Raw genomic sequence first — 26084 nt, 5'->3', positions numbered from 1 at the left:
TTCTAATTACCAATACGAGCCAAATGAAAAGGAAACAAAAGCAAGACACTATGGAAAGATCTTATCTGAGAGATAACTATATGGTGTTCAAAAAAGCCAGAGAAAAAAATGCTGTGTTTAGCATATGATTAGCAATGCTCTTTCCTGCAGACTGCTTGGTCCCCATTTCTCCTACTACAGATGTTGTAGACAGGATGATCTTACAGCTCATGGCTGGGTGGGTGATCTTAGCTGCAGTACTACTATGAGCCACACAGATCCAGTCTGCTGAGATGGCCTCACTGTTAGTCTAAATGATAAAATAATTGTTAAGTGAACCAGAGAAAAGAAGGAAAAAGAAAATGATTCTGGGGTTCTGGACCACCAGTTGGCAGAGCTGTGACACACCATCTCCACTTTGCTCCCTGCCACCTTCCATGGAACATGCCCTCATGGCTGACAGTGGCAACTGACTGAGGAAGCTGCCTCGTTTGTCCAACTGCAAATCTGACTGGGAATGCACAGTGTTCCTCTTCATGCTTCTGGAAGGGTGAAATGGAGAGAAACCAGAAAATTATCATATAGGTAAAATTTAGAGGAAATAATTATTGTTGCAGCCATGATTGATTAGAACATATATGAGTAGCTGAGAGAAATGCAGACCAGTAATATTATGAGAATGCATTTAGAAGAGACAAAATATGAATGTAACAGATACGAATCCAGAGGAGGCAGCTGTATTTGAGAGGTGGCTGTAGAAATGGAAATTCACAATTAAACATCTTGTGACAACACAATCTCCAGATATCTGTATGCTGTAATTAACTGATGTGCCATGGGCATTTAGGTCACCATCCACGTGACCTAAAATAAATACTTTATTTTTTTCTGTACATACCACAGGCCCAGATGCAGCAAACACTTTTACGATACGTAATTTTTACATTCCAGTTTACATCTTTTAGACAAAGGCAGATACTAATCTGCCCCTCTCTATGTAGCATTATATTAGGAAAATGTTAGGAAAAAATAATTCTCTGAAAGAGTGGTGAGGCACTGGCACAGCCTCCCCAGGGAGGTGGTGGAGTCACATCCCTGGAGGTGTTCAAGAAACACTTAGATGTTGTACTGAGGGACATGGTTTAATGGGAAAATTTTGGTGGTAGGTGGGTGGTTGGACTGGATGATCTTGGAGGTCTTTTCGACCTTAGTGATTCTGTGATTATAAACATTCTGAATTTGCTTCATAATATACAGTTATGCACTACTGGTTGGTAGTCCCTGAGTTTTGGAGAAACTGTCAACTGCATACAGCTGGTTCAAGGAGAAGACGGTTGTCTGCTGGAAGTGTTGCTGTCTGATAAACTAAAAGATATCTGAATTTTTCATAGTCAGGAAAAGATGGAAAAATAAAAATATATATGATAAAAATGAGTACAGATACATTACTATTTTTTTCCTCCAAAGCAGCATTATGCAATGGCTGGAGAACTGCTGTCTATAAAAATCAGAATAAATAGCCTGGGAGAAGTGAGGTGACTGACAAGAGTGTCGTGAGGTCATCAGATATAGTTTACTAAACAGCAGTGTTTATTGAGTAAAATGAGTTATCCCATTAGCTGCTGCTTGTCCCCAAACAAATCTTCATTAACCAGCCCCTTCTGCCAAGCGTAGCAAACAGCTCAGGCTTGATTACTGCAGGGAGTCAGCATGGGCTGAGCCAGAGAAACCACAGTGTAAATACAAATCTAGGGGAAGACATGCCAGTTGCCTTCAACGTCAGCCAAGTACTAAAATATGGATTCAGTAGAGACAGCACCAGAAAGCTGCAGTGAGAGTAAAGAAAAATCAAAGTGCATGAAATTCAAAGTTCCTTACAGAAACATGTTTTAGGCAGACAAACTGACAAGAATCAGCAAAGCAGCTAAAGTGCAAAGTGGAAAGCTGACTGGCAGATGCCTGGTACATCAGCAGCACATGAAACATTTGCAGCCCTCATTCTACAGAGTAATTTAACTGACATTACCACTTTTGCAACGTGAGTCTCTTTTCACTTTAGCTGGTTTGAGAAATGCAAAACGTTCCCCCATGTAGAAGAAAAACCATTTCTCTGTGACTTACTGCACTTTGAGAAAGACACATGTTAATTTGGTTTTTGCAAAATCTCTATAAAATGCCCCAGTAAAAAGATGCCTGCTTCTTCCTACTTACTGAAAGCAAACTTGCACCAGTTTTACTTCAAAAGTAAAATGTTTTTCATAACAATATGAATGAACTAGATATTGCTGACAGCTTGAATTAATGATTTCCCTGGGCTTCTTCTCTCTCCTAAGAAGCACAATGTCATGCTCCAATAACAATAATAGATTTTTCAAGAGGAAAATGTAGATGTAAAAGATGCTGCCAGATGCTGCCAAATGGAGCCAGTGCACTTCAGTGTCAGAAGTTGACAGTGCCTTGAGCCCAGTAGAAGTTAACATCACTTTGAAAACGAGAAAAATAAATGTGGTTTTGAAGGTGGAAATCCAGACCAATGGATATGCCTAATCCTTTACCTATAATTAATGTCCTATGTCCAGAATTACTATACTGAAGTTATTGGATAACACTGCTTATTTTTGGAGATTACCTATAGTTATTGGCAACAGTTTGCAATTACATGGGTTCTAGCTTGGGATAAATAAAGACCTCTATGCGTCTGTTTTTGCATAGGTATTGGCCAGGATGCCAACCTGACAGGGTCCCTGACTCCTCCTCATGCAGGCTGGAGCAGCTGAAGATGAAGTAAAGCTTCCTTTCCTTCTCCTCCTCCTCCTCAGCTGGCAAAGGTAGCCAGTTTTTCTAAGGTGATGCAAAGGAGGTATGTGTACCAATCAACACGCTGAGGAGAAGACATGGATGTCTGGTAGGAAGTATCACTGTTTAGAGACATGTATGAAATATGGTGTCAGTAGTCAGTTCACATTATAATTTTATGGGGAACAAATGAAAGGTACCTGGGATTGTTCCACCTTGTCCTGCTAAACACAATATCCTTGCTAATTTTTGGGATAAAAAGAGAGACAGAGACTCTTCCTACCTCTTCTATTTATGAGTATAGCAGAAACAATCTTGATATTAGTTAAAAATCAGTTTTTCTTGTGCTACAACTTGGTCCATTTCTATATGACAGAGAAAACATAATACTCACATAGCTGCCATTCCTTAGAATTTTATCTTTTCTAGGAAAGCAAAATCTCACCTTTTCTAATGAAAAACAAAAACCAGCACTTGAAATGATTGCTCAGAAACTATGTTTTGCAAGATATTTCTACACTGTTCCCTAGGATCTGTTTGCAAGATTTGAGTTTTTGTCAGAAGTCTAGAAATTCTTACAATTGTATCTTTAACTAAATATCATAAACTGGATTCCAACAGATTCAAATCCCTGATCTGGACTCTTCCGGTTGTTAAATCACTTGCAGTGAAACAGAGGAGCCAGATGTTTCTGAGACATCAGGCATACGGAAATTATGAGCTGATTCTATGATGCTGGCAGCTAAGAACAGTCAGCACCTTTCACAATTAGACCCTCAATTAACAAAGTTTACAGGAAAAAAATATGTCTCACTTCTTCAGCTTTATAACACACTGTTCAGATCTGCAATATTGTATTTAAAATGTTTAAAAATGTATCTATAAAGCAGATGGAGAAAGAGTTAGCATCCACTTGATGAAATTCCAACACTTCTGCTCCAGCCCCATGAATTCCCAAAGCTCTTTAAGCTTTCTGTCCAGTGCCTATTCTAATCTGTCATGTTTGTTACTTTCCATTCACTAGCTACACCAGCCTTGTAAAGGCACTAAAGAGATTCTGGAAGCAATTACTTCAATGGCCATCTCATATTCCTCTCTATCCCCAGCCTGTAGAGAAATTGGAGACTCATCACAACCAGAAAACGTGCTCTAAAATGTGTCAACAACTGGCTACACTGGTGGATCAAATGGTACCAACATACTGTGCTGGGTAGCACATCTCCATCTAGCCTACATAGCAATTAATATATGAAGAAGGAATAAAGAGAAGTCGAAGCATTTTGGAAAAACTCAAAAGAGCTGTGCAAGGAAAGATGTTACTGATTCTACATTTTGTTGAATGAGCGGTTTTTGAAATACAGGAATACGTATTTCCGTTTTATGAAACAATTCTAGACCCTCTTTGCTGCTGAAAGTTAGTTCCTTCCTTGTTCTTCTCCTACGTCTCTTTTCTTACCCATCAGACTCATCACCCTCCAATGAAAGGAGGTCTATCCAACGAGGAAAAATTTTTATGTTAAAAGATTGCTCTAGCTCATATTTATTTTCAGACATGTTTTCTCCATTGGTACATGTCACCTGAAATCTGTGGGGGTAGGCTATTATATTTTATTAGATTTATTGTATTAAAAAAACACATGCTTTCAGACTCAGTACATCTTTACCCTACAACTACTACTCAACAATCTCACCAGAGGTCACAAGATGTGAGACCCAGATTTGCACTTAGTGTGAGCCATCTTAACTAAGTTTCAGATACTGATCATAAAAGAGACACAAATTTTAATTGTCAGCAAACTTTGACTGAAACAGCAAAAGGCTTTCAGGACTGCTGCATATATACGTGAAGTCCAGAAAAAGGGATGGCTGGGGAAGTAAATCAGATGAGTTGATGGCATTTTGATTTACAATGCCAGGTCTGATACGTGGAAGTATGCTGCACCCAACAGATGTCAGTGGCCCACAGGTAGCTGATGTGAGGTTAAACACAACTTCTCTCACACTGAATGATGCTCCATACTTTATGCTAACGCAACTTGGTTATTCAGCTGTGGATGAAGTCCCAGAGGAAGATTTGGGAAAGGAGAACGTTGGAAATCTTAACTAATTTCTTGCCCTTATTTGTCCCCCTTTTTCTGAACAGAGAACAAGTATTAGCTGTGCATTAACGTCACTTTTAACATGATCTAGCTTTCCTGTAACAGTATCCCAAAGAAAGAGATGGTACAAAGAGATGTGAATAAAGACAAAGACAGCTCCCTTGGAATTAAACATCAAGATAATGGGCTTCACCTAAATGAGGGCATGCAACCTTGCAAAAGGTTTTATCAGGGGTTCCAACACAGATTCAATACTTTCCCTCACTCTACCTCCTTCACTCTGAATACCTTCTTCCTCTTTGTTCTCACATTTATTTGAAGGGGCAAATGATAAAACATCATGTGAGAGTTCAAAGAACTATTTGAGATAAGATAGTGTATGACTGTGGGATGGAGCAAAAGTTAATTCTTTCGCTTGGGTGTAAAATACACTTCACAGAAAATGGAAAGCTGCAGATTTTCTCTGGAATTCCTGAGGCAATCAGATTGGGGCTAGTCATTCCTGGATGGGTTTGAATATACCACAGTTTGTGTATTTTTGGTTTGCTAAAACCATAGCTTTATTTCACCCACAAATGTGCATAACTGTATTTCACTCTTAGCAAAGTTCAGGATTATAGGTAACATCCTGTGCAAAGAGGGTTTAGTGAAAGCAAGCAGGAACAAGGAATTCTGAAGCAGAAATAGCCTGCTTGTTTAAACAAAAAGCCTGCCAGTCTTTATTTTGTTATGCTATTACAGCATTCTAACTTCCATCTAAACCTTCCCAGAGGGATGTAGTCTACACTTTACTTTAGCGAAGCACAGAATTTATTTGAAGTCATTACAGAAAAAAAAAAAAGAAATCAAGTCATCATTGTCTTGAATGTAGAGAGATGAAGAATAGGTGTCTTTTTCAGCAGAACAAGTAAGAAGTCTGTCATAGCAGAGGATTTTCTAATATTATTTATAGGTGCTTTTTTTTTTTTTTTTTTTTTTTCCCTCTCCTCTGACAGTTCAGCTCAACTCCTTGATCAGAGCCCTAAGAATAGTTCTGCTCAGATGGCTTACTGCATTTTGAGTGGAATGCAATTTAGTGCTCTCCCATCCGACCACAGCCAAATTCAGTAAGGGAGAACAATTTCCAAAGACCAACACACCCATTCCTCTCTGCTGGAGGCCAGACAAAGATTGCAGCATTAGAACAGATTACCCGCATCTGCCTACAGCTGCCTTTGATAAAAGGGACTGTTAGGCTGTAATGGCAGCTGGACTGTCCGTCTCTGCAAGATAACATCAGGTGCTTTCCAAATTGAGCATCTGAGTGGTGTTGTGCTTTGAAATTGAGCATTGTACGAAGCAGTGCAGTAAGATCAGTGTAACAGCACAAAAGAGTTCATTACATCTCTGCACACACTTCAGAGCTTCAGATTTTTTTTTTAATGCACAGATTTCTTTGCTGCTACATTTCCTTTGAGTTTATTCGTGATATTACTAAAGAAAAAAGGCAGTGTTTGTTTCAGAAAGTGGTTAACCATATATATACCCTATAGTCCATAACAATTTATCAGAGCCAATTACTGTTAGACTAGTGCATAAACATGTATTTAGGAAGCATGAAATATGTAATTATTTACCCAATCTGGTACCTAATACATCTGAGCTTTCAAATGGGAATTACTGACATGATGGAATACAACAGCTCTACACAAATTGCTCTAGCACAAGAGGAGCCCTGTAGAATTGTTCTCGTTACACCTAGTTATTAAAAATTACCTGTTTTTGTTTTGGAATTCCAAAAATCACTCAGTAACTTTAAGAAGCCCATCATCACCAATTATCTCATCTTTTTTTTATCACTTCATGAATACACTATGGTCCGAGAGAGCTTTGTAAATATTATCTGAGGACAACAAAAAATATTCAGTCCTAAATGAACTATTTGAAGCTTACTTCAGATGAGTGCAATGCATTGCTGAGGACTGGGCAGTAGCACACGCTAAGAACAACCTGTGTTACTTTTATCCCCTAGGTGGAATTAAGCATAGTCCCTTCAGGAAAGAGGCCTAAGTCTTGCTTCCCTGAAGAACGGCAGTTAAAATCAATCATTCATATTATTTTCCTAAAATAGACTAATTATTACTGAAAATGTGATTGCATTATATAAATTGGGTCATGTCTTCAGCTTACTAATCCATTTCATTTCTGTCACCACCATCACAAAAACACTGTACTTAAAATAATTCAAAACAAAGAAAAGATTCACGTCTTTGTTGCGTTTCTCTGTTAAGTGACAACTCAATGATTTGCCCTTCATTAGTTATTGACATCTCAGCTAAAGGACAACATGTATCTAACGCTCAGGGTTCTGTTGTTTTGGAGTGATGACCAGGCCCCCAGCACAGCACTTTGGATAAAGGTTATAGTATCTGTAAGTGGAAACAGACTGTGGGTTTATTTTATATTCTGCTCCACATTTTACCTATTATGTGTAATTATAAGTCAATGCTGCTGTGGGAAATCTGCTTCCTTGCAATGTAATTCCAGGCATATTTCAAAGACATATGTAATTCCAGACATATTTCATATACCCTACTCCTGCTTGCCAGTCAGAAAATATCCCGCAGAACGCAGATACATGAAGCCACCAATGAGATCTACGGCTAGAACCACGTGCCATGAAGTCACATCAGCATGGCCCTGCACCTGAGTTTCCTGGTGATAGAGATGTGAGTGACACCACAGCTAATGAGACTTTAGACATGGTTACTTTGACAACACAGCAACTTTCAAATTACTATATGACTTGTAATAACTTTCCGTATATTTTGTGAACACTCAGATACTTTAATATACTGGGATGAGCACAGCTGCTGGCTCCAGGTCGGGTGCCTAAAGCACCTATGTACCAGTAGTAGTGAGGGGCAATATGGTGGGACAGAACTGTCTCACTGTTGTTCAACAGAAGTCTCCATCTAACTGGGCCTCTGGACCCTCCTATGACAACCCAGATAGTGGTACACCTTATAACATCCATGAAGAACTCAAGCCCTTATTCAATCTGTACTGCTAAAGGGAGAACAACGCAAGTTGAGTCATGTCATCATATAAAATCATATCATATCATATTAAGGTTGGAAAAGACCACTAAGATCATCTAGTCAAACCATCCATTTACCACCAATGCTGTCCACCAATCCATGTCCTTCAGTGCCACATTTACAACGTTTTTTGAAGATCTTCAGGGATGGTGACTCCACCACCTCCCTGGGCAGCCTGTTCCAGTGTCCAACCACTCTTTCTGAGAAGAAATGTTTCCTAATATCCAACCTCGACCTCCCCTGATGCGAATTAAAGCCATTAACTTTCATCCTATTGCCCTTACCTAGAGGAAGAGGCCAACCCCCAACCTCACTACAACATCCTTTCAGGGAGTTGTAGAGAGCAATAAGGCTTCCTCTGACCTTCCTCCTCTCCAGACAGAACAATCCCAGTTCCCTCAGCCGCTCCCCATAAAACTTGTGCTCCAGAACCCTCACAGCTTCGTTGCCCTTCTTGCAGCGAGGGGCCCAAAAACGAACACAATTCTTGAGGTGTGCCTCACCATTGCTGACTAAAAGGTTGAAATGATGTGAAATGATTATCAATTTTGTGTGTGCAACATAACCAAGAGATATTGATAAGCTGCAGAATATATTTAGGCACTATATTTAGGCACATTCCACTCAGAAATATGCAAAGGATATCCAAAGTATTTTTCATCTTGGCACAATTGTTAAAACAATACTAATAAATAACGAAACATTTCATGTAACTAATCGCTGCATCTTCCTCTATTTGTGCTGCCAATAGGCTTCCTCCTTAAAAGATCTTTTGATCAAATGACATAGATTTCTCTTAAATATTTCCTTCTTTTCAAAAAAAAGCATGCGCTTTCCTGCTTCATTGGACACTGTCTAACCTACAAGTCTGATGGCTGTTCTATTCCCAGCATCAGAAAAAGCTGGCAGGGTCCCACAGCACAGCAGGCTGAAGGACAGTCAGCACTATATCCTTGTGCTAAGGATATCTGACGTGCAATCTTGGCCAAAGCACAGCCTGCAGTCTGAGGGAGGCTGTGCGCTGGTGAGAACACATCTGTGATCTGTACCCGGTATGGCACTCTCAGTACAAGAGTCCCGGCACAAAGAGGACACTGACAGAGGCAGGAGGTCTGGAGCACGATGTACCCATACAGGTTGAAAGGTAGATTTGTCAGTCTGGAGGCTGTGAGGAACCTACTGGATGAGTGGTTATGGAGAAGGCTGAGTCATGCATTTGTCAGATACGCACAAAAAATGGACAGGAGATAATGGGCACAAGTTGCACAAGGGAAATTCTAGTTATTTTTAAGAAAAAGAAATTCACGCTGCAATGTAGTTCAGTGTTGGAAGAGGCAGCCTAGAAACATTGTGCAATTTTTATCTTTGGAGACATACAAGGACAACTGGCGAAGTCAACCATATGGGTGTTATCTGAACAAAAGTACAATTGTCTTTTGCTTCTGGAGATGTCTACAAAGTAAGACCAGCACAGTTCTTCATGACATTTTAAGATCACAGTTTTAAATGCTTAAGGCTGTCTTTCCAAGTCCTGGGAGTGTCTCAACACAAGTCCAAGCAACTTAAAGAATTTTAAAGATTAAATTCAGTATTGTAGTCAGAGAAAAGAACCAGAATGAGGGTGGAAGTTGAAAAATTGGTATAATACATCCCAATGCCTGACACTGCTTAAATGGCAAACAGCTGTAACTGCCAAGCATTTCTCAAGTAGGGACCCATGTAATATTTATTCCAGTAATCCCATCTTCCAGGTCACAGAGTTCTGTACGCCCAAAAGGTAAAACAGAATTTATCAGACTTATTTCAGTTCCTAACCTCAGCATAAAATTACACAGCACGCAAACCAACCTGCCAAGTGTTTGGGTACAGCTAACATTTCCAGGGCTGACTCTCATATCTCAACCCTGCCCCTGTCTCAGGCAATTTTCATCAGAACAGTTTCCATGAGTGCCAGCATCATGCTTCAAGTCAGTTAGAAATTTCCCAGCAAGAGCCGCGTTCTCAGTTTTTCTCATTAAAAGCCTCCACCAGCTTCAAAAACATCTTGTGTGTGTGTATGCGTGCGTGCGTGTGTGTGCATGTGTGATGTGGAACTTAAAATTCATAAAGCCGACTTTTGGGATAGAGAAGATGAAACCTGCTCAAGCTACAGTCAGATGCCTCTGAAATTAGAAACAGTGTTCTTTTCCAAGGTCAGCTCCTCATTAGTAAAGGAAAACATTCTTAAGTGCTGGTTTAAGCAATTTGATAGTGGATCCAAAGGCACACTGCATGTCAGGATTACTCAGGGAAACAGAGGAAATGAACCATATAAATTCTTTGTCAAACAGTTTTCTAACACTCCAAATCTATTTTTAGGTTCAACATCTGCAGAAGGTCTTAATTTCATTGTATTTCTTCAGGCTTTCTGCAGAGCTACCTTCATTTTTAGTACAAATCCAGAAACCAACCCTGGCTTCATTTGGAAACCAAATTTGAAATCCTCATTCCTTGCTTCTTTTTGGACAGAACGGTCTTTGGAAAGACAGTCCCGAGGAGTCCCAGGGAGCTTGGACACAGCTGGGGTACAGTCAGTTCCAGCATCCTTCTCCGCAGGCTTTGATTTTATTCTTGAATTCCGCCTGGCACAAGTCTATTTTTAATGCCATTTGCACTTTTTTTCCCAGTTGGCTAGGCAGCCCCTTAGAGATCTTCCACAAAGTACCTGACCCCTCTTGGTCAGATGTTCCAGAGAACGGAAGGAGAACAGCTTGCTCAGCCGAAGCCCCGTAATTAGCATACACTGCGATAACTCTCAGTCCTTCTCTAACCTGCTGGCTGCACAGCATGATTTCCTCGGGATTTTTGTTTGCCTTGCTTTTAATCTGAAGTGTAATATTACTGAGAATCACCAGATGGCATTGCTGCAGATAATTCTGATATTTCTGTTTATCTAAGTATACATAAATTAGATATTGAAAAATGCCTATTGCAATCCATGCAGATTATTTCTTGATATTATTGCTTGAGCTCAGCTACAGAGGTGACATTTGCAATGTAAACATATCCAGTCTCAATTATGTATTTGCATCCAGATATGCTAATGCTTGAGCCCTCACAACATCACATGGTTTATCTGTGCTGCAAAGGAGAGTGCATGGTTGCACAGGCATGCTTTAGAAACGGGATATACAAGGTTTTCCTACATTGTACAAGTCAGACAGGAGATGTTCTTTAGACTACCTTAAAATTTTATTGTTTCTTAATCACTGTATTCTTTAGGCACACTGAAATGATTTAAAAGCGTTTTAAATTCTTAAAATGTTGTCTGTTTAGTGTCTGAAATCTGCTGGCCGAAGAGTTTCAACTACAATGGTGGCATCTGCAAATAACCAGGGATCAAATTACATACTAATTCACACCTCATTAAGTTCCTCTGAAGAGCCCAAATGATATGGGTCGTAACTTTGAGCGCAGGCTATACTGCACAACATATGCTAGCACCCTGGGGCTGCGGGAGCTTTCAGCCTGCACAGCCCAGCTCTGAGGCCAGAATGGCAGCGTGGGGCCAGCTGGGATGGCTGGACCTCTTCAACTTCCTAGCCCACCAGCATGGTAAGGCTGTGATGGGGCACTTCTTTCCCAGGTGTTTCTACCACCACATGAAATGGTAAACTCACATTTTCTCTTCTCAATTTCATAATCCTTCTCTTAATAAGATATTTAGCCTACAAGACTGCCTTATGAATGAAGTACCTTTTTCCCAGTTGCATGTAGAAGCCAGGTGCAGTCACCTCACCATGCTGCTGCAGCCGCATGAAGATCAGAGCAGGCCACAGAGGCGACCAGCTGGTTGAGCACATCTCCAGGAACCCAAGAGATAATGGTGTGCCACTAATTTTAGAACTAAACCTATGTGGTAAAAGGTAAGCCAGCTACCACTGTAGCACACACTAGTTCAGTATTTTTATTCAGATGCCCTGGAAGTCTGTGGGCCATTTCTTTGGAGGAATAGTTTTGAATGCAGTGGGCATGTAGTCCTTTTTTCTCTTCAGTTGCCATCATGCTGGCATTTTCTTGTACTACCAGCAGTCAAACAAATTCTCACTATTAGCGTATGATCACAGCTTTGAGCATTAGTGAATGAGAAGTCAAGTCCCTGAGGAAAGATCCAATGCTGATGAAAGAAACCTCCCTTGGCTGAACAGGCAGAGGTGTTTCTGGAGCCAAAGGACAGCTCTCTCATTAGGGGATGTTAAATCCATACTTTAGATCATAGTTATCCTCTATGTCTCCCACACAAGCATTTGAAACATCACCTTAGTAGAGTTAAGACAGTTATCTTCCTTCTTTCTTTATATCTGCCTCACTGCCATATAATTTGTTATTTTATTGAGGCCAATATTAATAGAAATCAAAGAAGTCTTTCCTAGGATTGCTTTCCCAGTCACAGGCAACAGCAAGGTAGTCAATACAGATGTTTTTGGATGGAGTTAATTCAGCACTAATCCTCATTAAATGGATGAAGGAATGTAAGTAAGGTAATAAAAGGGAAGCTGTCTGAAATACCAATGCAAAGCATGGGCCCTTGGGAGTCCAAGAATTAAAAAAATGAGAAACATAACTCAGTTAAACTCCCACAGCAGAAAATGTATCTGCAGCAGTCTCTTAATGCCTCTATGGATGTCCAAGGAGAGAGCTGCAAATCACTTATCTCTCTGGGTTTGAAGGGGCTGTCTACAGAAGCAGTAACGCGAGATAGACCCAGTGGATTACATTTTTCAATAACATAGCCTTGTTCCTACGATTTTTTAATAAAGCCAGCTACCCAGAGAAGAGATCAGAACTCTGTAATTGTGTTACAAAAAAGCAGCAAGAACCAGAGACAATTTACAATAAATATTTTCCTCTTATGGGTTTTCCAAGCACATTTGGCTGGTGCATACAGCCCCCTTTCCATTTACACACCCCATTCATACCCCCCATGCATCCCCAAACAGGGGTACTGTTATTCTAAGTGACAGACACAAACTCTTAAATAAAGGTTAAAGTTACTGTCTCATGGATTAATGAACAGTTATTTTATTTAAAAAAAAAACCAAACTAATAAAATGATTCACAAAAAAATGAAGAGCCACTCTGAGACGGCCAAGGTGATCCACAAATGGAAATCCTTGAAAACCCCCCATCCTTCAGCTTTTGCCTCAGAACGTTTGACACAAGCTAAAGCCCTGCAATGAAGTAACACACACCCTATGTAAATCCTGTCTTTGTAGTGTGGTGCAAACCCTTCATGCATACAAGCACTATTTTTGCAGAAGAAATTTTGTCAGACAAACGCTATTTCTTAATGGTTAGTGAATTAGATGAGAACTCCTCTGAGGCATTTGTTAAGAATGCTTTGATGCCTGTGATGCATTGCCAATGTACTTCCAACAGTACTTAGACTTGTTACTTTTAGAAAAATCATGAATTAAGCTGAACATTTTTGGTTAAAAGAATTGAAGGCATCCTTTGATGACATAAACCAATTGACAAGAGGCTTTATAAAAAGACTTGAATGAGAGATTAGGAACCTGCAATGTACAAAAAACTGCAGCTGGAAGACAGAAGACAAAAAACCAAAAGTTTAGAATACAGAAAACAGAAGCTACAGAACCTGGAAGAGAGATAGCGGGCACAGTGAAAAACTGTAATAGTAAATATTACTTATAAATATGAAGAGTACATGAATAGTAAATGAAGTTTGCATAAAGCAGGGGAGCTGGAAGAAAGATGCCATCCCTTATTCTCTGACAGAGAGAGCACATGCATGGATGGTTCCTGCCTCTTGCTGTTCTGAATACAAGAGGTGGATTTGGATTTTGTTTTCTGATTTGCTTTTCTTTCCCACAAAGCACTAATTTTGTCATCAGTATCTGGAATTCATCGTGGTTATTTCCAAAAGAAAAGCAACCCTGATAAGTGCTTGTATCTCTCATATTTAGATCCAAACCTCTCCTTCTTGCCAGGCTCGAGTCATTTTTGCTGTAGGAGTAACAACAAGGTGTGAACATGCATGTTTTGGCTTGCAGACTTCTCCTTCATTCCCAACCGTATAATACAACTGAAGAGATGTACCAGCCATTAATCACCACATCCAGTAACTTCCAACTTACAGAAAGCACAACATCTTTCAAAGCAAAATTCAGCAGTGGAACCCTCCTTTGCTGGTGAAAGCCAGCAGAGCTGCTAGCCCACAGCCTTCTTACTCAGCCTTGCTAAATTGCCACTGCTCTTCTGGGGATGAGAGTGGGAGGAGATATGACCTTGGACTTCCCTTCTGTGTGCTCTGAGCACAGAATAAATTAGCTCAGACACAGTAAACAACACAACAGCATCAGTCTGGGTCTGTACCTAGTTTCAAGCTGATTACTCTATCCAGCTCCCTGCTGAAACAGACTTACAAGTTTGGGTCTGGAAGAGATCTGATGGCTGACCTGACGGAGCTGCATAGAAAGGTACCTTCATTTTTGTCATTCCTGTGCCATTTCCCATCTTGTTACTCACCAGTACTGCTCTGGATGGTCCTCACTGTAGTGGTTGTTCGCGGGGGAGAAGAAGACCGCAGTGATATGCACTCATCATCTTGGGAGCAGCCCTTCTCAATGGCTCTCACGTAGCTGTGGCTCCTCATACGGAAGCAGCCCGGCATTGGCAGGTCCAGGGCCTCCACTGCCTGAGACTCAAGCTCACTGAACACCGACTCGCAGACGGACTCAAACTGACCATTCACCTCCATCTCACTCACCTGTGGGCAAAGATAATCAGGTTCAGCATGCAAAAAGTAGAGGTTTTATGCAGAGATTTTTATTTCAGCCCTCTATTCCAGCCAAGATCAGTGGGAAGCTGGGAGTTTCCATATCAGTGCCTGGTTTTCCTCACCCCAGGAAGACGAAGCTGTGACAATTATTATTACACTGAAAAACAAAAATCACACTTTCTTTGGTGGCTGAAAACAATAAAGGTCAGCTTAACCTTGGGACAATCAATGCAAGCCAAAGGCAGTGACAGTGACAGAGCTGAGAGGCTGAAAGCCCAAGTGCAGACACAGTAACAAACAGTGGGAAAGAGGAGGCTGGTGTGGGAAGGAGCTTTGCTGCAGGGGGGAAATCTTTGTATAACTACATACTCTGGCCGACTCCTTTGAGAGCTGAAATGCACCAGGGAAACCTTAGACCCTTTGTGGAGCATACACTAGGTGGTGACAAAGACTTCCACTCAACACAAGTTCAAGAACAGTTAAAGGTATGCAGCTTTGCTGCAGATCTTGTGAACCTGAAAATCATTTATCTGTGCTTATATATGAATGGATGCTCATATTTCTGAACTCATAACTGAGCCCTGAGCTTGGCATTAAAGCATAATGATTATCACTGTAGGAAATATGCACACAAAAACATCACTTAAGGGTTTTGCTATTTTTCAAGCATGTAAAAAGCCAACATTCCAGAAAGTAAGACTTAGAGTGACAGAGAAAAATTAGGATGGCTCTTAAAAAGGAAAGCATTATGCCAAGTAATTTGTACACATAAACGAAAAAGGGAATCTCAAAAAGTAGAATATATTGTTTTATCACTGGGAAGTTGCTTAAAATAGTATGGAAATATCATGGAGAGTATATTATACAGAACAGTTCTAAAATGGTGGAGGACAGTGATATCCCTGCATAAACATTTCTGAATTAAGACTTTAAAAAATATTTTCTTATTCATATTGACAAATGGCACTAATTCTTTGGCAGACAGCTTTGTCTAAGAGCTATATGTCCAGCTAAATAAGCAAGCTAACCTAATGTTCACGTAGTTTCCTCTGAGACTTTCATTTCCATGCTGCTTCTCTTAGATACATCCTAACCCTTCTGCTAGAGCATCAGCCCTTATGTAGAGTGCTTCACTACATTATACACAGGTGAATACTCTCAAGCTACAATGTCCAAAGATAGAATATCACAGAAACTCAAACTAGAAATTCATACTGAATGGCCCATACATTTATTACAGATGAAGTCTTACTATCAATAACATCACTTGCTTTTTTTTGACATTCGGTGATCTGACATCCCAGTGTTAAAGGGAATCACAGCATCACAAATCCTGTCTGCTATGCTTCTAGACCTGTTTAACAAAGTCATTTTATCCAAGAGATTTATCTGAATGATGCACTTAAGCAAACAAGCCAAAAGTCATACCAAGGAGCTACAGGATTTAGCAGATGAACTACTGGCCCACTGCCCTGTGAAATGCTGGCACTTTTGCACTTCTTTCAGATCTGTCCCTGGCCAAATTAACTGAACAAGCATATTGTAGGCAAGGAGAGGCTAATTTATAATGTAAAAATTCATAAACTGAATGAGTCACAGTGGGACTTACTGTTCTTCTGGTTTTGAATGAACACAAAAGAGCCTAACAGAACTTCAGGTCAATAAGATAAGCAGACCTTTGCACTTAATATATTCTGCGATACTTGCACTACGAGGGTGAAAAGTTCAGAGGCACTCAGGGATAAGAATGTATACAACAGGATAACAAAAGCTTTGAAAATATAATATTATTGTAAGAATTGTAAAATACAAAATACTGTGGAATTCATTTTCTTTTAGCATTATAAGGAGCTTCTACATGATTTTTTGAGGGATGTTCAGAGAATTTGATTTCAGACCAGATCCTTAAGACACAAGTATAAAGACACTGTTGATGATCACCTGCTTTTGGAAAAGATAAATAAAAGATCAGACTGCTTCTCCTTCAAACAAACTGCATATTGTCCCAGTCATCCTTTTGCAAAAGGAAGGCTATGGCATTATCAGATGCTGCATTCTCACAAACAAAACTGTGAGAAAACTTTTTTTTAAAAAAATAAATGTAAATGTTTTGAAAGCATGTAGCCTGCAATAGATTGAGTCTATTTTAAGCAAAACAGAGTTTCTACTTGGTCTGGTGAGTGATGCCCTGGTCTCCCATGCATGCACCCACCTGACTGATGGTACTCATGGCTCTCATGTAGCTCTCATTGCGTGAGCGGAATTTGGGAGATGTCAGCAGCCCTGCAGGGTCCAGGCTGTCCAAGCTCCTGTTGATTGAGACTTCACTCACTGCCCTCAGGTAACTGTGGCTCCGGATCTGAAGCTTTGGCGAGTGTTCGCTGGATATCCTGAGAGGTTTGCAGGAAAAGAAAGAAAGAAAAAAAACATATTTCATCAAACACAAATAGCCTCACCAGAAATGGGGATAAGCAAGTGCTTTTCACTGGGACAGCAGTACTTGGTTGTTATCCTTATTTCATAAATATACAAATGCTATGTAGTGTCAGCACTTTTATTTGGACTAATCTCTTTCATTTGGTGGAAAGAGAGAAGCAACGTGTAAACCATGCCCAAGCAGAATGGTAACATAACTTTATTTACTGAGAGCAGCACAGCAAAATTTTACGTTGTATTTATGGTGGCAGCTACATACCCCAATAAAAACTTCACCATGTGGGACGAGAGGAGCAATGACACTGAAACGACTTCATGTTTAGGTTTTAAAAGACCAAGTGGAGCCATTGAGGTGAGAGCAATAGAAGAAGGTGAATGCTGCAACCACCAAAATCAGACAGAGAACATGGTGAGGAAAGGAGTGGCCTGAGACTAAATCTGTGTGTAGTAACCTCAACACACCTGCCAAACACTTCTTGATGTGGCCAGAGGTTCTATTTTTTTTTAAGTGCTTGTTCCTCTCTCAGAAAGGCTGGTATTGATCAGACCTGGCTCTGTGACTCATGCATGTTCCTGTTAAATAGGAATGGAGTCTTCAAGGGCATATGAGCAAACAGTGCAGGCAGACCATCCGCAACACGCAAAATGACTTCACAGCATAGCTTAACTCAGGAAAATCATTCCAATCATGGTTGAATTTGATGTGCTTTAATTTTATATTTTAATGCTGGCTGAAGGTGCAAGCTGAGAAAATGTAGACCAGGTAAGTAGCTTTACATGACTTGATGTCAGTTTAGAAGTGTGAAAACCACAGTTGTGTTTCTGAAGTGGAAACAACCCCCATCTTTACAATACCAGTGACAAATGAGATGGACAAGTAGTAGTGTAAGTAATGTGCACAAACTGCAATACTCAGGAGTCAGCCAGCAAGGCTCATAACATTTAAATACAATTTTCTATTTGTGAGATGTTTTACCCTCTGAAGATGCTCAGTAAGTGTTGTCTTCACAGTCTGAGGTACCCATAAAAATGTGAGTCACAAAAAAAGTGATTTATGTCTTTTTTACGATACAAATTTTTTTGGGATATATCTTTTTAAACAATGAAGAGATAATGTATTGAAAGGGTATTTGTATTGAAATATCTACAATATTCTCCAAGTATTGCAAAGCCAACACACTAAATTGACAAAATTTTACATTTTGAAAGTCATATCTTACATGGATACTTGCATGTATATGAATAAAATATTTGTAACCTAATTAAAGGCTAATGTTTAGAAATGCATACCCAGTTGACCTGAAAGAAGAGAATCCATTTTATGTTTAATTCGTCAAGCATTTGCAGATATTTTGCATTCAAGTAGCTAATGATGGCTATTAGTATGAACAATTTCCCAGTGACATGCACACTTCTGGTAACTGTCAATGTATTTTTAGGAGGACAAGTCCATTGTGTAATTGCACACCTAAGTAGTTCAGCAACTGGGCCTATTTCTGAATGGCTCAATGCAGTAATAAAATCTAGGCCATCTCTGAAATACTTCATTGTCTGGCTGCTAATTACCTGCCTAATAAAAATATGTAAACTTATACTAATTACCAGGTATTTTTATCACAAAGATATATCCTTTGCTTGCCATTTTCAGTGGGTGCGCAGTGCAATACTCACAGAAGCCGTTTGCATATGCTCTGACTCCTTAAGCCATTTGATTCCACATGTAAAAAGCAGAAAGCTTTTTAGATGTCAGAATCAGTAATGTTTCAAATGACTCAAAAGAACGAAGAGAAAATGATGAAAAAACGACCATTACAAAACGCTGCCAGCTACAGCATTTTTATAACTAACACCAACCATAGATCTCTTGGAAAAACAAAGAATCCTGTCTGTTGGTTGATAGAAATATAGAAATAAAAAGAATAAAACACTTAAAAAGACAGAATGAATAATTCAACAGACATTATTTTTTCAGATGCATGCAAGCTTCCTCACTCCTTGCAGATCTGTAAACTGATCAGCGTTGCCTGAAATGCATTTCTTAAATTAATTCAAAATGTACTTCATGAATATGTTGTGAACAGTTTGCTGCCAGTATGTGACATGCAAAATTCAAATATGCTTGATTAGCTGCCAGTTAGTCAAACGTGTCACCTGGGGCTGTCGCTGTTCACTGATTAGCTGAGCTCACAAGAATAAACTGCAGTACATTGCAAAATTCAGTGCACAGATAGTGCCAGACAGAAATTTGCAAGTGCTGAAGCAGGTGCCCTTTAAAAAATGGAAGCACTATATCAAGGTGAAGGCACGCAGGGCAGCAAGGTTTTGCTGTTGCACCCAGGGCACAGATGCTACTACCACTGTCATGGAAAGTATCCATAAAAGGTATAGAAATTCATTTTTCACATGTATTTGCATTGCTTAAGAATGTTTTCCCAACTTTGCAGAAAACAAGAGCATACATCCATGACAGAAAACACTTTTCAGACTGGGTGGTCAGTACAGCTACCTCCTTTCTCTCAGTACTTTTCTTCCAGAATATATGACCTGCCAGTTTGGTGCATATCTAGAACAATATCTAGAACAACGTTCTACAGGTGGACACTTATTTTAGCCTGTGCATATCTCCCATCTGTTGTTTAAACCTGACTAAGATATTGGCAGCTACTGGAGGAGGTGGCTTCCTGCTTACCGATTGCTACAATCACTGCTTCACTAGATGTAGCAATGGGGAAGAGATAAAAATTTAAAGCACAGACGAAGAAACATCCACAGGTTTCCATTTATGACGATTAATATTATCTTCTGTGTATATCTGTGTAATATATTGTCACTATATTCTATAGTACACTCCAATGAAAAGCTGAAAGGCCACTGAATTTTGAAATCATTCAGTTCAGTCAGGAGTATGGCTATGTACAATAGGAAAACATCTGAATGTCTAATTTATTGTTTTCAGAGTTTCTATTACCTAAAACATGCTAATGAAAATAACCTATTCTTTCTTACAGGTTCAACTCCATATTCTCTTTACTCTGCATTACCTAAACTTTTTTTTTGGTGCCATCCTAATTTCCACAACTTAGTGTAATAGGCAAGGGACTCAGACTTTGGGATTCCATGCATTAGATATATTAATTGGCAGGAGGATGTGAGTTATTGAACCTCTTCAATGACCTTTTCTGGTGTGCTGCATCATTTCTGTGCTGCAGTGCTTGCTTGTGTAATGTGGGAGAAGCACCCAAGAGTGGTCCTGAATTCAGAGCCCAGGCCCTTTCCCAGGACCTTACACCCTGCTTGTCCCTCCTGTGGAGCTCAACGGGACTGACTAGAAAAGTTATGTTGAGGTGGGTGGAAATGAGGTTTCACAGGATCACCAAAGTTGGAAAAGACCTCCAAGGTCATCCAGTCCAACTGTCCACCCACCGCCAATATTTCCCTGCTGATCATGTCCCTCACTGCAACATCTACACATTTCTTGAACACCTTCAGAGACGGTGACTCCACCACAACCCCGGGCAGCCTGTACCACTGCCTTACTGCTATTTGGAGATGTTTTTTCTAACACCAAACCTAGATGTTTGCTGAGTCCTGGTGAGAAACATAGGCTCCCCTGGGTGAAGGAAGGCCAAAGTCTCTGACTGACACTGTACCTCAAGAAAGTTTGAAGTATTCCACCTGTGAAAGCAAAACACAACTGAAAGCCTGTGAGGTGGTCTTACAAGGAGAAGAGCACTAATTTAAGCAGAAAATAAGTTTTAGCTAATCATCTAAAACAGAAGATCACATAGATGTGCAAAGGAAATATTTAAGCTGCCTCTGCATACTTCCCTTTGATTTCTGCTCTATATACCTTTCAGGCATACTGAGATTGAGTCTCTCATTTTCATTCAGGTGTAGAAATGAAAGGACTTAAAATGCACACATAATCACCTCTAACACCGTTGCAACATACATTCTTTCAATCACCTTCTCAGATGATCACCAGGATTAGCGAGGAGTGAAGAATAGCCATAAATTCTCTTTACAAACTGCCTTGTTGTTTCTGACTCATATATTCTGTCTGAAATTTAGCTAATTCACATATATATTAAAGGATATAAAATAATCTTAGCAGGTTAAAAATGAAATGGCTTAAATGTATTCCTTGAAGAATTTCTTTGCTTTGAAAATGGCTTTGAAATGACAAAGAGGACAAGAAAGATTTCCCTGTTTACAAGAATCGGCAAGTTTAGGTTTTAATATTTTCTTTTCATTTAGGAAGGCTGTCATAGATGTGCTTTTTGAGAAAAACACTTTCATTTGCAACACTTCATTTCTGAATGAAGACAGGGAGAGACTAGACTGACAGTGGCTGCATCCCCTTAGCTTAGATGTATAACATAACAGGAAAAAGTGCTGTAAGGAAAAATATTCCTGAGACCAGATTCTCTTCCTCAAGTTCAGCATTCAGATTCATAGCACAAAGCACAGGGTTGTGCCAGCTGGGTATGGTGCTATGCCAACACAAAATGACAAAGCAGAATAAAGGGAAACTCATAGAATCATAGAACAGTTTGGATTGGAAGGGACTTTTAAGATCATCTAGTTCCACACTTCTCTTCCCCCCCTCCCCCCCCTCTTGCTATAGGTAGGGGTAGAAATATGTCCTGAATACCTCTGGAAGGTAGCAAAGGAGTGTACTAAAGCCAGCCTTCAGGCAAACAAAAAGTCCCCAGAAGCACATCACACACACCAAGCCAAACAACAAGAAAACCAGCCCAACTGTACAACTCCCCACTATTACTCAATTTCTCAACTCAATGGACAGCCTGGTTCCCGGAGGCTTGATTACCGTAGGCTGAACACCCCACCTCCAGCCTGACTACTGGGTCTGCCCAGTATACATCTGTGATTTGTTTCATTTGCATTTTGGTTCTGCCAGAAGAAAGAATAACTGCAGTCTGACATAGAGCAAACACTTAAGGACATCAGGGAAGAACATGTACAGAACAAAGTCATTCAAGTGCATCCATCCGACTCCAGCCATGACATGGATCAGCAGCCTGGGGTAATTTAATCATGTTGGCACCCATGTTCTGCTGCATTCTCAGTGCAGTGTACAAAAGGCTGTCATGCTACTGACAGAGACAACAGCAGTACGAAAACACTTCTGTGCATCTTCTCCCCTCGCCAGAGATTTTTTTTTTTCTGACTTCTGAAGATCTCTGGTTCTGTTTTTGTTTAGGATCGAGTGAATCTCCTCATGGGAATTTTCTACCTTGAAGCTACAAAAATAAGTTATCCTCTCAAGTCCTTAGTGGGTTGCTAAAGAGCCAAGTGGGAGAAAGAAAAGTTTAAAACTTGGAGACAACTGAAAAAAGAACATCTGCTGAAGAGCAATTCAGCATTATCTACCCCAAATTGGCATCTGCTTCAATATTATAAGAGATGTCATTAATAAGGCATCCTTACTGCACGGACAAATGTGCACATATCACAAAGATATTTGGGACATGCAGACGATATACCACCAGGTAAGAAGAGGTAGAAACTGTGGGACTGTGTATTTGTCTTTCTGCCTGATTTTACAGAAGCTGGTAGGGCTAAAGAAGAAAGCAATTTAGAAAAAAACCAACAATTCAGAGAAGTCCCTAAGTGTAGCATCACACAGCTCTCTAACATGTCTATATCCAGCTGTTGCAGTTTTTTTGTGTAAGCATATGGTGTTCTGCCAGAGATCTTCTATTTGTTTCACAGAGGACAACAGGAACTGGATCAACTTTTTTTTTTCTTTTTCTTTTTCTTCCTCCTCCTCCCCTCAAGCACTTGCTTCTGCCAAGCACAGTTGCCTTTCAAACTCTGCATGTTGAGCTACTGCCAGCTTCAGAATCAGCCATGATACCACTTCTTTGGGATTTCATGAGAGGGAAACCTCAAAAGACATTGAAGCTTAGGGTTGGGAATTGGTTCTTTTTAAAATGAAGATAGGGGATAATGTTGTATGACCATGTTCGCTCCTTTGTCAGGGCTAAAATGTTACCAAACAAAGCTGACTGCTGCATAAAAACTATCAACACACATCAAAACAAGGATCTTCCTTTAATTCAAAGATCCTTTCAGATACTGCATAAAGTCAAAAGAACAGGCTGATGAACTGAAGGATCCTTTCACCTGCCACTGACATGCTGAATCATCCCCATGCATTCTAGACATGGTCAGAGAATAAAGCATAGCACGAAAATGATACATTGTGCCATATGCAACTGAGTTGGCAAGAGCAGATGGAAGATGATGCAGACACACATTATACAATTCTCTTTAATCAGAAATCTGGTCTACACACTGGTGTTGATTCCCACATAGGGGTGTGTGTGGGGGTAACAGTTGCGAGTATTCTGCTTTTCCACTCTGGAAGGTGAGAAGAGATGCTGAAGTGTAGAAACAGCTCAACCCAATGAACCAGCTCAACTCAGTGATGCCAGGGTAAGCTGTTACTGTACAACATGCAGTTTTTATTTACACTAGAAGAGATATGCCACACCTAGCATGGTAAGATTTAACATCTCTGAGAGAGCTCACCTTGACAAGAGCAGCTTTCCTCTCAGAAGACCCACTGAGAAAAGCTGTGGGCTTCATTTTCCTATTACCAACCTTACCAAATCTATGCTCAAATAGATTTTAGAGACCTTTTCTTCTGGAAAACATCTCTGAACCTACATCAAACGTAACACCAGGCTCTTCTGTGGGTTTCTGAGAGATCCTTCTCTGGCAGCACAGATGTTTCATTTGCACCAGGGCCTGCTCTTCCAAATCCCCTCCAACAGCCCAGCCCCTCTTTCCATTAAACTCCTACAGCTGTACTTTGAAGAACTCTCCACTCTATTTTCTGTCACAAAAGACACTGTCCTCTCCTCTCAGCTCACCCCTCTGATCCCACATCACACCATGTTCCTGGTGACTTATGCCACCACTTCCCTCTAGTGAGATTTAAGTCATCTGCAGTCTGGGAACTCTCACTTTTTAAGTCAAGCACTTTGCTTCACAAGCCAAACCCACGAACGTGTGAGGGCAGTCTCTTCAAGTAAGGCAGGTGATGCCACCAGGTCTGCACAGGCACAGCTTTTGGCATTGGACATGGACCACTTGACCCTAATATTTTAATTGCAGCTATTATCATAAGTGCATCAAATCATTCTGTCATTTCTCTCCTTCTCTCAGGTGACTGCTAACACAGGCAAAACATCCTCTTGCACACTTGCAGATCTGTACTTCGGGGCAAACAGTAAAGTTTGAATTTCTTCGGTAGTTCCTAGTTAGAACACAGATAGAGGGCTGTCCAGGGTAACTGGAACCAAGATATTTCCCATCTCAATCCTTGTGTTATTCTATAAAAGTCCTGGTCTCCATACGCTCAGACCTTACAGCCTAATTGAGTTTTTAGGTCTCCCTCATTCATCCATTGAAAGTCTGATTAATTCTGCCACTGGGAAAACCCAAGAAGTGCAGCTCTCTGCCAAACCATAACAAGAAAGCTGTTGCTTTTCAGGAATGTCACCCAGGCTCCTGCAGAGCTAGCTGCATACACAGCCCTCTGCTTAGCACCATGGCTTCTGCAAAAGGACCAGCTTGCTCCCAGGAGTGGGAGGATAGCATCCTGCTCAGCTCAAAAAGATCTTCTGGGCAGACTTCCCAAAAGTGAACATATTCCTGTGCTGAACTGACATGATATTGGTTAGTGTTTACCTATAGGTGATGTTTTCCAGAAAAATAAAAAATAAAATAAAAAATAAAAATAAAAAAAAAATTGTTGAGTGTCAAACTTTATTCTTCAGTGCACATTTTCAGGGGTGATCATCCCCAGCTCCACATGGAGCAGTAACCAGGCGATGATCCCTGTGCACTGCATGGCTTTGAGCCTGCAGGCATCTGCTCCAATACACCTTGATCAGAAAGACATTCCCCAACACTCAGACTAGATCTGTATCAACATCTCCCACTGATAATCGAAACACATCTCAGTTTTGCAAGTCAGCACCATTTCAGCAACACCTTTACATGAATAAGCAGCCACCTGTGTTTTCCCAAAAATTCGTATTACAGAGACAGCTTTTCTCACTTCCTATTCAGTCTTCTGCCGTTTCAAAATTTTCAGATGCCTACTAAAAAAAATGCAGATTCAACACCAGCTGTACAGATGTGCTACACAGAACAAAAGCATTGGAGAAACTCTGAAAAGCAAGGGCATCTCGAAGCAATGAGGAGGGAAAAATACCAAATACAACTAAGCTAAGAGGCTGAGCTAACCCTCATATCATTGAGTAACAGCATAACCTCCAATACAGTGTTTGAGGAAGGAAGATTCAATCCATGGACAAGCACCCTATGTGACTATTTTGGTAACACCTGCAAACTGCTGAATTGCACTATAATATATACAGATGCTTGTTGTGGGTTTTCTCTTCTCTTTTCTATTGATGCCATTTACAAAGGTTATACGTGTACTCTCACTAAATGTCTGTTTTGGTATCCTCTACTTTAGCTGGTTTTTATTTGAAGAACACTAAGCAGTTTAAAGCACCTGAAGACTGCTTTTTCTTATTTTCCAGACAAGTAATTCTGACTTACTATGTTTTGTTTCTCTGCAGACACCTGGGAAGTGTTGACTTGAAATGCCAAGTCAACTTGATGTCTGGCTTGAACACCAGCCTCTCCTGACAGCAGAGGGGCTTGCAAGGGGGGTGAGAAGACAGAGCAGTAACCTCCTGCATAATTTCACTGCGGGTTTCTCAAGCTGTGTCTGGATGAGCACAGCTCGAAGCTCAGGTGTGACCTGCAGCTGTCTTTTCCCATTAAAAAAGTCTGTCAGGGGAGAAACTGTTCAGATGGGTGTTACCACTGCCTAAGATAAAACCCTGCAGCTTCTCTTGTCATACC

At 40.3% G+C, this 26084-nt stretch overlaps 1 protein-coding gene across 3 annotated transcripts in view; it reads right to left on the bottom strand.

The window, feature by feature from the left end:
- The window catches only part of DLGAP1 (DLG associated protein 1), a 374951-nt gene that overhangs the window by 70525 nt on the left and 278342 nt on the right, over nt 1-26084 (bottom strand). For all 3 annotated transcript variants that reach the window (XM_090137415.1, XM_090137416.1, XM_090137417.1), the window contains 2 exons: nt 16948-17125; nt 14483-14723 (listed from right to left, as the gene is read on the bottom strand). In XM_090137415.1, coding sequence (XP_089993541.1) covers nt 14483-14723; nt 16948-17125 — 419 coding nt within the window. The remainder of the gene's footprint in view (nt 1-14482; nt 14724-16947; nt 17126-26084) is intronic.

The sequence above is a fragment of the Phasianus colchicus genome, chromosome 3 (genome assembly GCF_987193195.1).
Source record: "Phasianus colchicus chromosome 3, bPhaCol1.hap1.1, whole genome shotgun sequence".
In the NCBI taxonomy this organism is placed as follows: Eukaryota; Metazoa; Chordata; class Aves; order Galliformes; family Phasianidae; genus Phasianus; species Phasianus colchicus.
This window is presented reverse-complemented; position numbering and strand designations above follow the sequence as displayed.